Source organism: Paramacrobiotus metropolitanus, unplaced genomic scaffold (genome assembly GCF_019649055.1).
Source record: "Paramacrobiotus metropolitanus isolate TYO unplaced genomic scaffold, Prichtersi_v1.0 Parri_scaffold0000073, whole genome shotgun sequence".
In the NCBI taxonomy this organism is placed as follows: domain Eukaryota; kingdom Metazoa; phylum Tardigrada; class Eutardigrada; order Parachela; family Macrobiotidae; genus Paramacrobiotus; species Paramacrobiotus metropolitanus.
In genome coordinates, this window is record NW_026570293.1 from 370,937 (window position 1) to 383,662 (window position 12,726).

Sequence of the window (12,726 nt, forward strand, 5' to 3'; positions counted from 1 at the left end):
GCGATATACTGTTACATATCCCTCGTTTGTACTTGACGCCGTTGAAATTCCGGTCTACAGCTTCGCCGTCGCTTGATTTGTCATGCCGCATGCTCTAGATGTCTTGCTTGTTATTGATTTTCTTGGAGCGGAGGAAAGCATTATTCGGTATATTTCGATGGTGTTATTTCTGCATTTGCGAGCGCGTGCAAAAAATTTCCAGAACGAAAAGATTGTTTCTGTCTCCAGAAACACCTCGCTAATCACCTTTATCTCGGCTTTGATGCTTAGTTGTGAGAGTTTCTAACCTTCATTTAGAACATGTTTAAAGACAGAGTGTGGTCGTACGGCGCTATTACCGTGCAAGACAACGACAAATCCTTCCGTCAAGGGATGATCACTGATCTTCTTCAGCTTGAGAAGGGCTTCATAATTGACTTCGATTATCCAGAACACCATTCCGATTTTGTACCGTTTAACCGTTGCTTTGGTCCCACTCCGTCTGATTTTTATGCTGCTGGCGAATCGGTTGAGGTTCTATGCCGCAGCAGCAAGCAGGAGCCTTGGCGTTGGCATCCGGCCACCGTCATTGCTGGATCCATCAGGACCTTTGCTTTTGTCGAGATGGAGTGCAATGGTGAGAACATCCGCCAGGTGGTACGGAGATGGCATATTCAACTTCTTGGAGAAAGACCGCTGCTAGATTTGGGAAGGTACCGAAGATATAGTGTACACCTTAGCCGGCCACTCCTGCAACTGGCCAGTGCGTGCAGCCAAGAGGATCTGCATTGGTGGAATCGCACGCACGGGAATGTCTTTACGGCTTTGTTGGTAAAGATCGAAGAAGGCTACTTGATCCACATTACCAGCGACATCGAGCCCTGTTTCACACAAACGCATTTTAAAGAACTGGTGAGTAATACTCCTTCTGCCCAAATACGTACCATTCTGTTGCGACGACTTGCAAAATTGCATGGCATTGCTTGTATCTATACCCGATTCGAACAATCGAACTGACAATGAACGTTATATTCAAGCTCGGCAATTATGCTTGGGTAAAGTGACAACACTGTTTTAATTAATGCCTTCCCACTTCTTGGTCGCTTCTTATAGACTTCGTTAAGCTTTCATTTTTCAGCCAACTTAAGGAAAGTTACCCGGTACATGGTACCAAATTCGTGTACTAGTACTTACATGCATGAAAACTTTCGCTTTTGCGCACTCCCATACACGTTTGTTTTACTTGCTTTGCAATGTTTGTTTTACGACATACGGTTAAATGGGCGGATTTAAAATGGACTAAGCGTTTCCTTCAACTGCATGTTGATCATTACTGTTTACTGTAAAAATGTTGTTTAGGTTTGCCATGTTTTATATGTAAGGCTATCACTGATGTGATAGCCTTTTCTCTATGTTAGTCTATAACCTCGTGCAGGACATCCCTGATTGTTGTAGACATTAAGCTCATTCCGCTTTTATTCGGCAATGGCCAATTCAGATAACAATGAGCTTGCGCAGGTACAAATTACCTAAAATGATTCAAAATTTTAAAAAGTAAAAATCAGACTGACACTGCTGGCCCTCCTTGGGGGCAAACACGTGCCATCAGCAGCAGGTTTTTTTGCAGCGCGCCACATGCGGATGGTGTCAGTGACCTGACCGGTAACAAAAAATATGAAGCCGCATACATAAAGTGACCGAAATAAGCTCATTAAACAAACAAACATCCTGTAGCCAAATGATCTGGGTACAGCTACATTGGGCGAAATCGTTTGTGCGCGCCGTATCCGGGTGGCCGGGAAGCTATGAGTGAAATAACGTATTCATTCAAGTGTACAGACTGTACTTCTAGGAGAAAGTGTGTACTTCGATTAAACGCACTCAAGTCTACTTCGATTTTTCTCATATTTCGGTCACTTTATGTATGCGGCTTCATATTTTTCTTTACCGGTCATGTCACTGACACCATCCCCTGTGGCGTGCTGCAAGAATACCTTCTGCTGATAGCACGTGTTTTTTTGATTTGGTTTCACATTTCTGTGTCATCAGAACAAAATTAAAACAGTGGAATTTGAAACTTCTTAAGGTTGTAAAAGTGAAAGAGCGGTTTTATTGCACTGCACCCACTCCACTTTTTGTTCTTAGTTTTGGCATTTTATGGAAATTTTTGAAGTTTATGCTTCGAAATGCATGCATGGGCGAAGTTTTACTATGAAAACTATTCATTTCAGATATTTTTGTTAGAAAATTTTAGCCCCAGGTGATAAAAATATGAAAGGTTTACTAGAGTTGAAGAAATATGAAAAAAACGGAAGTACCGGGCCAAAGATTTCGTTATTTATGGTCCAATCTTCCGGCAAATTTGCTTTTGACCGAACCAGCATTCCACCATTTTTAAAATTCTAAATTAATTTTTGAAATTTACTTTACAAATTTCGAAAACATGGTTGAATGGAATCGGGTATTCCGTGTACCAACAGTCTTCATGCCCATATGCATTTTGAAAATCTGAAAGAGATCAGTCTTTAGAGAAGCTTCTGAAAATGTGTGCAAAATTTGGAAAAGGTTGGTCTGTAATGACACTTTAGGTAAAAGTGAATGCGTCCAAACTTTTTGTGTTTTCTTACAGCCATAATTCTACAACCTGATATTATGCACACAAACGGTTTTCCCGCCGATATATACAAATTAGCTAATTTGTGTATATCGTACCAGATACTATATACCTAGGTATCTGGTACAGAATGCCTTGAAACAGTGCAAAAAATTGCATGGGAGTGCGCGAAAGTGAAATTTTTCGCACATGTGCACGAAAATGATGCCATGTGCCAGGTCACTTTTTTTTAGCAACAAAGTCTTAAAGGAAAAAGTATAATATATTATTTTATCTGTAAACAATTAAACTGTATTTCGAGAATAGTACCCATCAACGTTCATTTTACGGATTTCCGAACCTTTAATTTGCCACCTTCTTCGAAATTTCAAATTTAGTACAATAAAGTGATGAACGAAGCTCTAACGCAGTCTACAAAGCCAGAAATCTACAAAATTTGTGGAACACATATAATTTTTTCACAGGTACGTACTGGTAGTACTAGTACGTACAGAACGGTCCGTAGTACGGCAAGGTCCGGCGTTTGATCGTAGCCTGCGTTACTCAGAGGCAAATCGGACTACGAGTATAATCGAACTGTTCGCGCAAAGGTGGAAGCCAGCAAGGGATTTTATCGCAAATATCGCTAGAAATTCCAGTAAAAACAACAAATTATCCTGGTTTATCCTGGTTTAACTGGTTGCATCGGATACAAGCGACGGACTGTCAAGTCAAGTCAAATAGTTAGAGTAGAAGATGAACTAAGAAGTAAATTAACTAAAAATATTTGACGAGAAGATGAACTCATCCAGTATCAAAAGGGGCATTGGAATTGGATTTTGTTCCTTTTAAACTAATTGAACCAGAACAGGCGGTATCTTACTTATATCCGGTTTCGCATGTTAGTTCAACGACAGCCTTTAGCATTTTCCTGCTTTTGTACTGGTTGATTTATCGTATGCTGTTGAATATGCGCTAAGAATGTAACAGAAAATGGGGATAAATCTTAACAGAACTATCCATACAACTAAATTTGTTAACTTTTGATTACTTTTCACATTGAAAGTCTTTAATTAAAGCAAGTGCTAATTTAGTTATTCCGCGCATTTTGCGCATCCGTCTATGACTAGTGATTACATCAGGAAACTGGAAATTTTGATTCGGTCTTGTACATTCTGATATTGTGTGGACCACAGCAAACATGCACCGTGCGGTTGTGTTGACTTCATGTCAAATTGTGCTGTTGTCGTTACTCGGACATCCGAGAGCACGTTTTTGCTCAAAATTAACAATACTTTAAAGGGTGGCTGTTGGCAGTTTTCAAGCCCAAGTTCTCATCTATCCAGATGAACTCATATACCTTTACGTGAGCTCACTATAAGCGGGCATGCAATTATGTTTGCTGTCCCAGAACGCAAATATCGACAGCTAAAATGGAGGCAGGTTATTTACTTAAAGATTCCCATGTATGTACACTCAAAAGTTAAAGAAGCGCTAAAGGCTTTAGCAAATAAATTTTGCAGTTCCGATACGTTTTGGACAACATGTGATATCCGTAAAGGAAATCGTAGTATGAATGCGGTCTATTTATTTTCAAATTTTTTTATACGAGAATAACCCAAACTGTTTTTATTCCAAAGGCCAAGATCTTCCGGACAATGGCTAACCGTTTACATAATCGCGAGAATCCTCAGGTATTTGCACCTCAGATGATTTTTCTACATTCTGGTTTTGAGCAGGTATTGTATATGTGGTGGCAGTGGTGCTAAGCAGGTATAAATAAACTTTAGTACGATCTTTTTTTTCGATATTATTATTTGGATTTACGAAATATTATTCACCGTTGCAAAACATTGTGGAGTCTCTGTCCCAGTCGGGATTTTTGTTAAATTCATTCGACCGAAGTATAGCTAAGGTTTACTGTGCTCAGTGGTAGTGGAAAGTATGGTGTCCATACGTCGGTCTAGCCCGGTCGGCTAGGTAAGATTCACATAATCATAATCATAAAACATAACAAATTTCTTTTGCTGATTAGCAATATCAAAATCAGAAAATGTTCAATTCTGAAAGTTGATAATGAAGCGTTGGCAGTGACCACTGCACGCGGCTTTCACTTGCCTACGAGTAGATGGTCGGCAGCTTGAACCATGTACATACCGGTGCTTATGTTGGGAATACAGTGCATTATACAGTACAAGAAACAACCTCGGCTTCGCCTCCGCGTTTCTTGTAGTCAACGGCCATTTTATTTAGTTTTCAATGAACATTTATTAGAATAACATATTTCGTCGAAACATAATCGGTACATCGTATAAGTGCAAGGGTGTAAGGGCTTCATAATTGACTTCGATTATCCAGAACACCATTCCGATTTTGTACCGTTTAACCGTTGCTTTGGTCCCACTCCGTCTGATTTTTATGCTGCTGGCGAATCGGTTGAGGTTCTATGCCGCAGCAGCAAGCAGGAGCCTTGGCGTTGGCATCCGGCCACCGTCATTGCTGGATCCATCAGGACCTTTGCTTTTGTCGAGATGGAGTGCAATGGTGAGAACATCTGCCAGGTGGTACGGAGATGGCATATTCAACTTCTTGGAGAAAGACCGCTGCTAGATTTGGGAAGGTACCGAAGATATAGTGTACACCTTAGCCGGCCACTCCTGCAACTGGCCAGTGCGTGCAGCCAAGAGGATCTGCATTGGTGGAATCGCACGCACGGGAATGTCTTTACGGCTTTGTTGGTAAAGATCGAAGAAGGCTACTTGATCCACATTACCAGCGACATCGAGCCCTGTTTCACACAAACGCATTTTAAAGAACTGGTGAGTAATACTCCTTCTGCCCAAATACGTACCATTCTGTTGCGACGACTTGCAAAATTGCATGGCATTGCTTGTATCTATACCCGATTCGAACAATCGAACTGACAATGAACGTTATATTCAAGCTCGGCAATTATGCTTGGGTAAAGTGACAACACTGTTTTAATTAATGCCTTCCCACTTCTTGGTCGCTTCTTATAGACTTCGTTAAGCTTTCATTTTTCAGCCAACTTAAGGAAAGTTACCCGGTACATGGTACCAAATTCGTGTACTAGTACTTACATGCATGAAAACTTTCGCTTTTGCGCACTCCCATACACGTTTGTTTTACTTGCTTTGCAATGTTTGTTTTACGACATACGGTTAAATGGGCGGATTTAAAATGGACTAAGCGTTTCCTTCAACTGCATGTTGATCATTACTGTTTACTGTAAAAATGTTGTTTAGGTTTGCCATGTTTTATATGTAAGGCTATCACTGATGTGATAGCCTTTTCTCCCATGTTAGTCTATAACCTCGTGCAGGACATCCCTGATTGTTGTAGACATTAAGCTCATTCCGCTTTTTATTCGGCAATGGCCAATTCAGATAACAATGAGCTTGCGCAGGTACAAATTACCTAAAATGATTCAAAATTTAAAAAGTAAAAACAGACTGACACTGCTGGCCCTCCTTGGGGGCAAACACGTGCCATCAGCAGCAGGTTTTTTTGCAGCGCGCCACATGCGGATGGTGTCAGTGACCTGACCGGTAACAAAAAATATGAAGCCGCATACATAAAGTGACCGAAATAAGCTCATTAAACAAACAAACATCATGTAGCCAAATGATCTGGGTACAGCTACATTGGGCGAAATCGTTTGTGCGCGCCGTATCCGGGTGGCCGGGAAGCTATGAGTGAAATAACGTATTCATTCAAGTGTACAGACTGTACTTCTAGGAGAAAGTGTGTACTTCGATTAAACGCACTCAAGTCTACTTCGATTTTTCTCATATTTCGGTCACTTTATGTATGCGGCTTCATATTTTTCTTTACCGGTCATGTCACTGACACCATCCCCCTGTGGCGTGCTGCAAGAATACCTTCTGCTGATAGCACGTGTTTTTTTGATTTGGTTTCACATTTCTGTGTCATCAGAACAAAATTAAAAACAGTGGAATTTGAAACTTCTTAAGGTTGTAAAAGTGAAAGAGCGGTTTTATTGCACTGCACCCACTCCACTTTTTGTTCTTAGTTTTGGCATTTTATGGAAATTTTTGAAGTTTATGCTTCGAAATGCATGCATGGGCGAAGTTTTACTATGAAAACTATTCATTTCAGATATTTTTGTTAGAAAATTTTAGCCCCAGGTGATAAAAATATGAAAGGTTTACTAGAGTTGAAGAAATATGAAAAAAACGGAAGTACCGGGCCAAAGATTTCGTTATTTATGGTCCAATCTTCCGGCAAATTTGCTTTTGACCGAACCAGCATTCCACCATTTTTTAAAATTCTAAATTAATTTTTGAAATTTACTTTACAAATTTCGAAAACATGGTTGAATGGAATCGGGTATTCCGTGTACCAACAGTCTTCATGCCCATATGCATTTTGAAAATCTGAAAGAGATCAGTCTTTAGAGAAGCTTCTGAAAATGTGTGCAAAATTTGGAAAAGGTTGGTCTGTAATGACACTTTAGGTAAAAGTGAATGCGTCCAAACTTTTTGTGTTTTCTTACAGCCATAATTCTACAACCTGATATTATGCACACAAACGGTTTTCCCGCCGATATATACAAATTAGCTAATTTGTGTATATCGTACCAGATACTATATACCTAGGTATCTGGTACAGAATGCCTTGAAACAGTGCAAAAAATTGCATGGGAGTGCGCGAAAGTGAAATTTTTCGCACATGTGCACGAAAATGATGCCATGTGCCAGGTCACTTTTTTTTAGCAACAAAGTCTTAAAGGAAAAAGTATAATATATTATTTTATCTGTAAACAATTAAACTGTATTTCGAGAATAGTACCCATCAACGTTCATTTTACGGATTTCCGAACCTTTAATTTGCCACCTTCTTCGAAATTTCAAATTTAGTACAATAAAGTGATGAACGAAGCTCTAACGCAGTCTACAAAGCCAGAAATCTACAAAATTTGTGGAACACATATAATTTTTTCACAGGTACGTACTGGTAGTACTAGTACGTACAGAACGGTCCGTAGTACGGCAAGGTCCGGCGTTTGATCGTAGCCTGCGTTACTCAGAGGCAAATCGGACTACGAGTATAATCGAACTGTTCGCGCAAAGGTGGAAGCCAGCAAGGGATTTTATCGCAAATATCGCTAGAAATTCCAGTAAAAACAACAAATTATCCTGGTTTATCCTGGTTTAACTGGTTGCATCGGATACAAGCGACGGACTGTCAAGTCAAGTCAAATAGTTAGAGTAGAAGATGAACTAAGAAGTAAATTAACTAAAAATATTTGACGAGAAGATGAACTCATCCAGTATCAAAAGGGGCATTGGAATTGGATTTTGTTCCTTTTAAACTAATTGAACCAGAACAGGCGGTATCTTACTTATATCCGGTTTCGCATGTTAGTTCAACGACAGCCTTTAGCATTTTCCTGCTTTTGTACTGGTTGATTTATCGTATGCTGTTGAATATGCGCTAAGAATGTAACAGAAAATGGGGATAAATCTTAACAGAACTATCCATACAACTAAATTTGTTAACTTTTGATTACTTTTCACATTGAAAGTCTTTAATTAAAGCAAGTGCTAATTTAGTTATTCCGCGCATTTTGCGCATCCGTCTATGACTAGTGATTACATCAGGAAACTGGAAATTTTGATTCGGTCTTGTACATTCTGATATTGTGTGGACCACAGCAAACATGCACCGTGCGGTTGTGTTGACTTCATGTCAAATTGTGCTGTTGTCGTTACTCGGACATCCGAGAGCACGTTTTTTGCTCAAAATTAACAATACTTTAAAGGGTGGCTGTTGGCAGTTTTCAAGCCCAAGTTCTCATCTATCCAGATGAACTCATATACCTTTACGTGAGCTCACTATAAGCGGGCATGCAATTATGTTTGCTGTCCCAGAACGCAAATATCGACAGCTAAAATGGAGGCAGGTTATTTACTTAAAGATTCCCATGTATGTACACTCAAAAGTTAAAGAAGCGCTAAAGGCTTTAGCAAATAAATTTTGCAGTTCCGATACGTTTTTGGACAACATGTGATATCCGTAAAGGAAATCGTAGTATGAATGCGGTCTATTTATTTTCAAATTTTTTTATACGAGAATAACCCAAACTGTTTTTATTCCAAAGGCCAAGATCTTCCGGACAATGGCTAACCGTTTACATAATCGCGAGAATCCTCAGGTATTTGCACCTCAGATGATTTTTCTACATTCTGGTTTTGAGCAGGTATTGTATATGTGGTGGCAGTGGTGCTAAGCAGGTATAAATAAACTTTAGTACGATCTTTTTTTTCGATATTATTATTTGGATTTACGAAATATTATTCACCGTTGCAAAACATTGTGGAGTCTCTGTCCCAGTCGGGATTTTTGTTAAATTCATTCGACCGAAGTATAGCTAAGGTTTACTGTGCTCAGTGGTAGTGGAAAGTATGGTGTCCATACGTCGGTCTAGCCCGGTCGGCTAGGTAAGATTCACATAATCATAATCATAAAACATAACAAATTTCTTTTGCTGATTAGCAATATCAAAATCAGAAAATGTTCAATTCTGAAAGTTGATAATGAAGCGTTGGCAGTGACCACTGCACGCGGCTTTCACTTGCCTACGAGTAGATGGTCGGCAGCTTGAACCATGTACATACCGGTGCTTATGTTGGGAATACAGTGCATTATACAGTACAAGAAACAACCTCGGCTTCGCCTCCGCGTTTCTTGTAGTCAACGGCCATTTTATTTAGTTTTCAATGAACATTTATTAGAATAACATATTTCGTCGAAACATAATCGGTACATCGTATAAGTGCAAAAAACGGATTTTATTTTTGCATATGATTGTGTTAATCAGTTGGTGATTCTCTCAAATGATCATAAATTCTCACTTAACTCAGTTCATGGTTCTGTGAAGCTCGACCTGATGAATCTGGGTAGTGAAAGCTCGGTCACTCGTTCATTTAACGGGATCTGTGCGCCAGCTTGGTCCCCCGTTCACCTAGCGGTCTGCGTAAACTGGACAGTACCGGCAGTTCAGTCACTCTTTCACCTGACGGGATCTGTGCGCAGGACAGTACCGGCTGCTCGGTCAACCGCTCACGTAACGGGTCCTGTACACTGGACAGTATCGGTTGCTCGGTCACTCCGTTCGCCTAAAGTGCTCTCTGCACTGGACAGTACCGATAGCTCGGTCATCCGCTTACTTATCGGGTCCCGTACAACAACTTGATGGGTATATGCTGATAAATTTGCGGGAACTAGAAATTTAGCAATTTACTGGATTTTTGATTTACTGGATTTTTATTGCTTGTTTCATGGCCAAGGTGTATCATCATTAAGGTGTATAGTGCATGAAACAACACGTTAAGAAAACAACATACCAGTAGCATAAAAATCAATTATTTTAAGTAAGCTGTCAGCCTTTATGAGCAAGTACAGTTTTATGAGTAACGTTATGAGTTATGTTTATGATTTATGCTTATGAATTATGTTTTATGTTTATGTTTTATGAGTTGTGTTTATGATTATGTGAATCTTACCTAGCCACGTCGGTCACCGCCACGCCTTATATAAGTCACTGGCCGAACTTTTTTATACTGCACACCGACTGTGTATGTAGCAACAAAACCCGCCGGACAGATAAGACGTCCCACTACACGAATTTGTCGTTAAGGGAAGTGGCCCGGATATACAAATCATTTGGCTGCACAATATTTACAGCAATGTACAAAATGTGTTTGGGAGTATCTGTAAACGAAAGCGAAAGTCCTCGTGCATCCACACGAATTCGAGACCATGTATCCGGGTCACAAACCTTTAACCGGCAAAACAATAACGGCCAGTAAATGTTTCATTCTGCAATAATCTTTTTTTAATCTGGCCCTCTGACTGTTTTATTAGGGCAAAAAATCAACCATTACCGGCAACCTTCCATGCGTCAACACAATTTTGCCGTTAGAATCCATCAGCCATATATTTTCCTTTCTGGAATTACGCGATCGGATACGGTGCCAACTGGTTTGCAAAACGTGGCACCACATTTCAGTATCCTGCCAGCTACCTGTGAAAATGGAAGTGTGTTCATATTGGCCTGACGATTTTGCCATAGCAGTGGACCGTTGCGTTACACGGTGCACAAAGACAATAATTTTTCAGTGTCACCACTGCCAATGCGAGAAAGTTCATTGTTCGCTGCAAACCCTATTCAGTTTGCTGAAAGTTAAAAGCATACGACTTATTAAAATCGTGCTATCGCAGTGCGATGTGTGGGCTGATGATATTGTAGCCTTTTCCGACGCTCTTGTGCTAAAATTTCGCTCCACACTGCGCGATATCTGCAACATATTCGTGCTGGACAATGTACGCATGTACGGGTTGCCTTATGTAGACGCAGAAGCCTGTTCTTGCATATTAACAAGGGGAACAGGTAGCGTAGGTCTGGACTTATTGGATCTGGCTGCAGAGGTTCTTGTGAACAAATGCGTGATAAACACCATTAACGAACAACAACTGGAATCGGCGCTAGATGTGCTGGAAAAGGGATGCCCCCCGATGCATCAAGAGCATCTTCCATTACTGCTAAACCGGCTAGAGAGCGCAGCCTCGGCGACACCTGTGGTGTTACGGGTACAGTCTAAATTACTATTATTAGTATACGACTAGGTAAATCGGATTTCCTAGTCTTTTTGAAATAATTCAAACAATTAACTACGGTTCGCTTACGCAAATTAGTGCTGCCTGCCGCTTGGTGACAGAAGGGAAGTACTAGTACTGCAGTAGCACAATATTTGTTTTCGAATAAACAACCTTCCTACCTTATTTCTGCTGTTTTCAAATTTGTTCAGATATTCTCGTGTCCCTTTGTTTAACTGTAATATTTTGATTTTAGCGAGGAAAAAATGAAATTAACGCAGAAACTTGAAAGGAACAGCGAGCAGCTTGTACAGATCTGTAGTGCGCCCGCTCACCATTGCTCACAATGTCAGCTTTGATCGACTTCCGACGTATATTGTACTTAAACCTGCAATCTAAGATGACCGAATCGGCTCACTAGTCGCAGTGAAATTTTGTATGGCATAATGGCAGCCGAAAGGACAAGCTTACGCTTACAAGCAACGTAACGAACGAGCAAGGCCTTACAATTTTTTAGAGGAAAAAATTGTATGACTTGTAATGTTCGATAAAAAAGTTTTCTTCAACCCGTAACGAAATCGCGCTTTTAGGTACTAAATCAATGGCAACCCGGTGACCCAAGATTTGCCAGGATTTCGGTGACTACAGATTTTCCCTGGGAGAATGTCCCTTTGGAATCGCTGAGAAAATTGACCTTGTTTGTTCTGCAGTGGCACATGGCTGACAACTGGCCCCACAAAGCTGCATGCCATAAATATTAACATAAAATCAATTATTCATAGGTAATTTTTAATCTATATGTAGACTTTAGAAATCGCAAACCATTGTATGACTAAGCACAAAACCAAGCAATGTATCGGTAAGCCGTAAGAGATTAGACGAAGTGGATTACCCAGATGTTGAAGAAATGTAACGCGTGACTTTTTGTTTAGCCACTGATGTAACCCGTGATTTTTTGTTTCACCAATGTTCCTGTGGATAACCACTTGATCTATGAGCGTAAAAGCTAAAGCACATCGTCATTTTAAAAAAATTGTCCTTGGACATACGATTCTGTGCCTATAAGCTACGACTAAAATGTAAGTGCTGCAAAGTGCAAACTTGCCAAATGTTATAAAGTACAAGATCTGTACTACGCGCGGCGCCCCATATTTCCTAGACCTCAGTAACCGATACATTTTTTTAAAAAACTGACAACGCCAAAAATTGGCCTCGATTCAGAACTGGGTCGCATGATTTTTGTATTTAAATTCGTTAGACCGGAACCTTGCCGGCACGATGACGCAAGCCATCCCATCCACCCACTTTCAAGGACACTTAGCAAAAAGTTACATGGATACAGTACTTAACACCCTAAATACAAAAAAATAAATAAATACAGTATCAAATAAATACAGTAACAAGTGTTGAACACTAATGCGATCCAAAAAACGGCTGCACTTATACTGATAATGAGAATAAATGGAATAATAATGATACAGTAATGGAATATATCCACGTCACTGTTGCAC

General features: G+C 40.1%; 1 protein-coding gene across 3 annotated transcripts; it reads left to right on the forward strand.

Moving 5' to 3' along the window:
• Nucleotides 1-12,331, forward strand: LOC129594981 (uncharacterized). Of its 3 annotated transcripts, XM_055491866.1 has the most exons (6): nucleotides 1-891; nucleotides 4,213-4,266; nucleotides 4,931-5,391; nucleotides 8,718-8,816; nucleotides 10,484-11,209; nucleotides 11,806-12,331. In XM_055491866.1, exons 3-6 carry the CDS (start codon nucleotides 5,104-5,106, stop codon nucleotides 11,974-11,976), a joined length of 1,284 nt encoding a protein of 427 aa, XP_055347841.1. In that variant the 5' UTR covers nucleotides 1-891; nucleotides 4,213-4,266; nucleotides 4,931-5,103; the 3' UTR covers nucleotides 11,977-12,331. The 3 variants fall into 3 exon arrangements, with proteins under 3 accessions (XP_055347841.1, XP_055347840.1, XP_055347839.1); XM_055491865.1 differs by having other exon boundaries at nucleotides 4,213-5,391; XM_055491864.1 differs by lacking the exon at nucleotides 4,931-5,391 and having other exon boundaries at nucleotides 4-891; nucleotides 8,718-8,771.
• The last annotated feature ends 395 nt before the right edge of the window (nucleotides 12,332-12,726 follow it).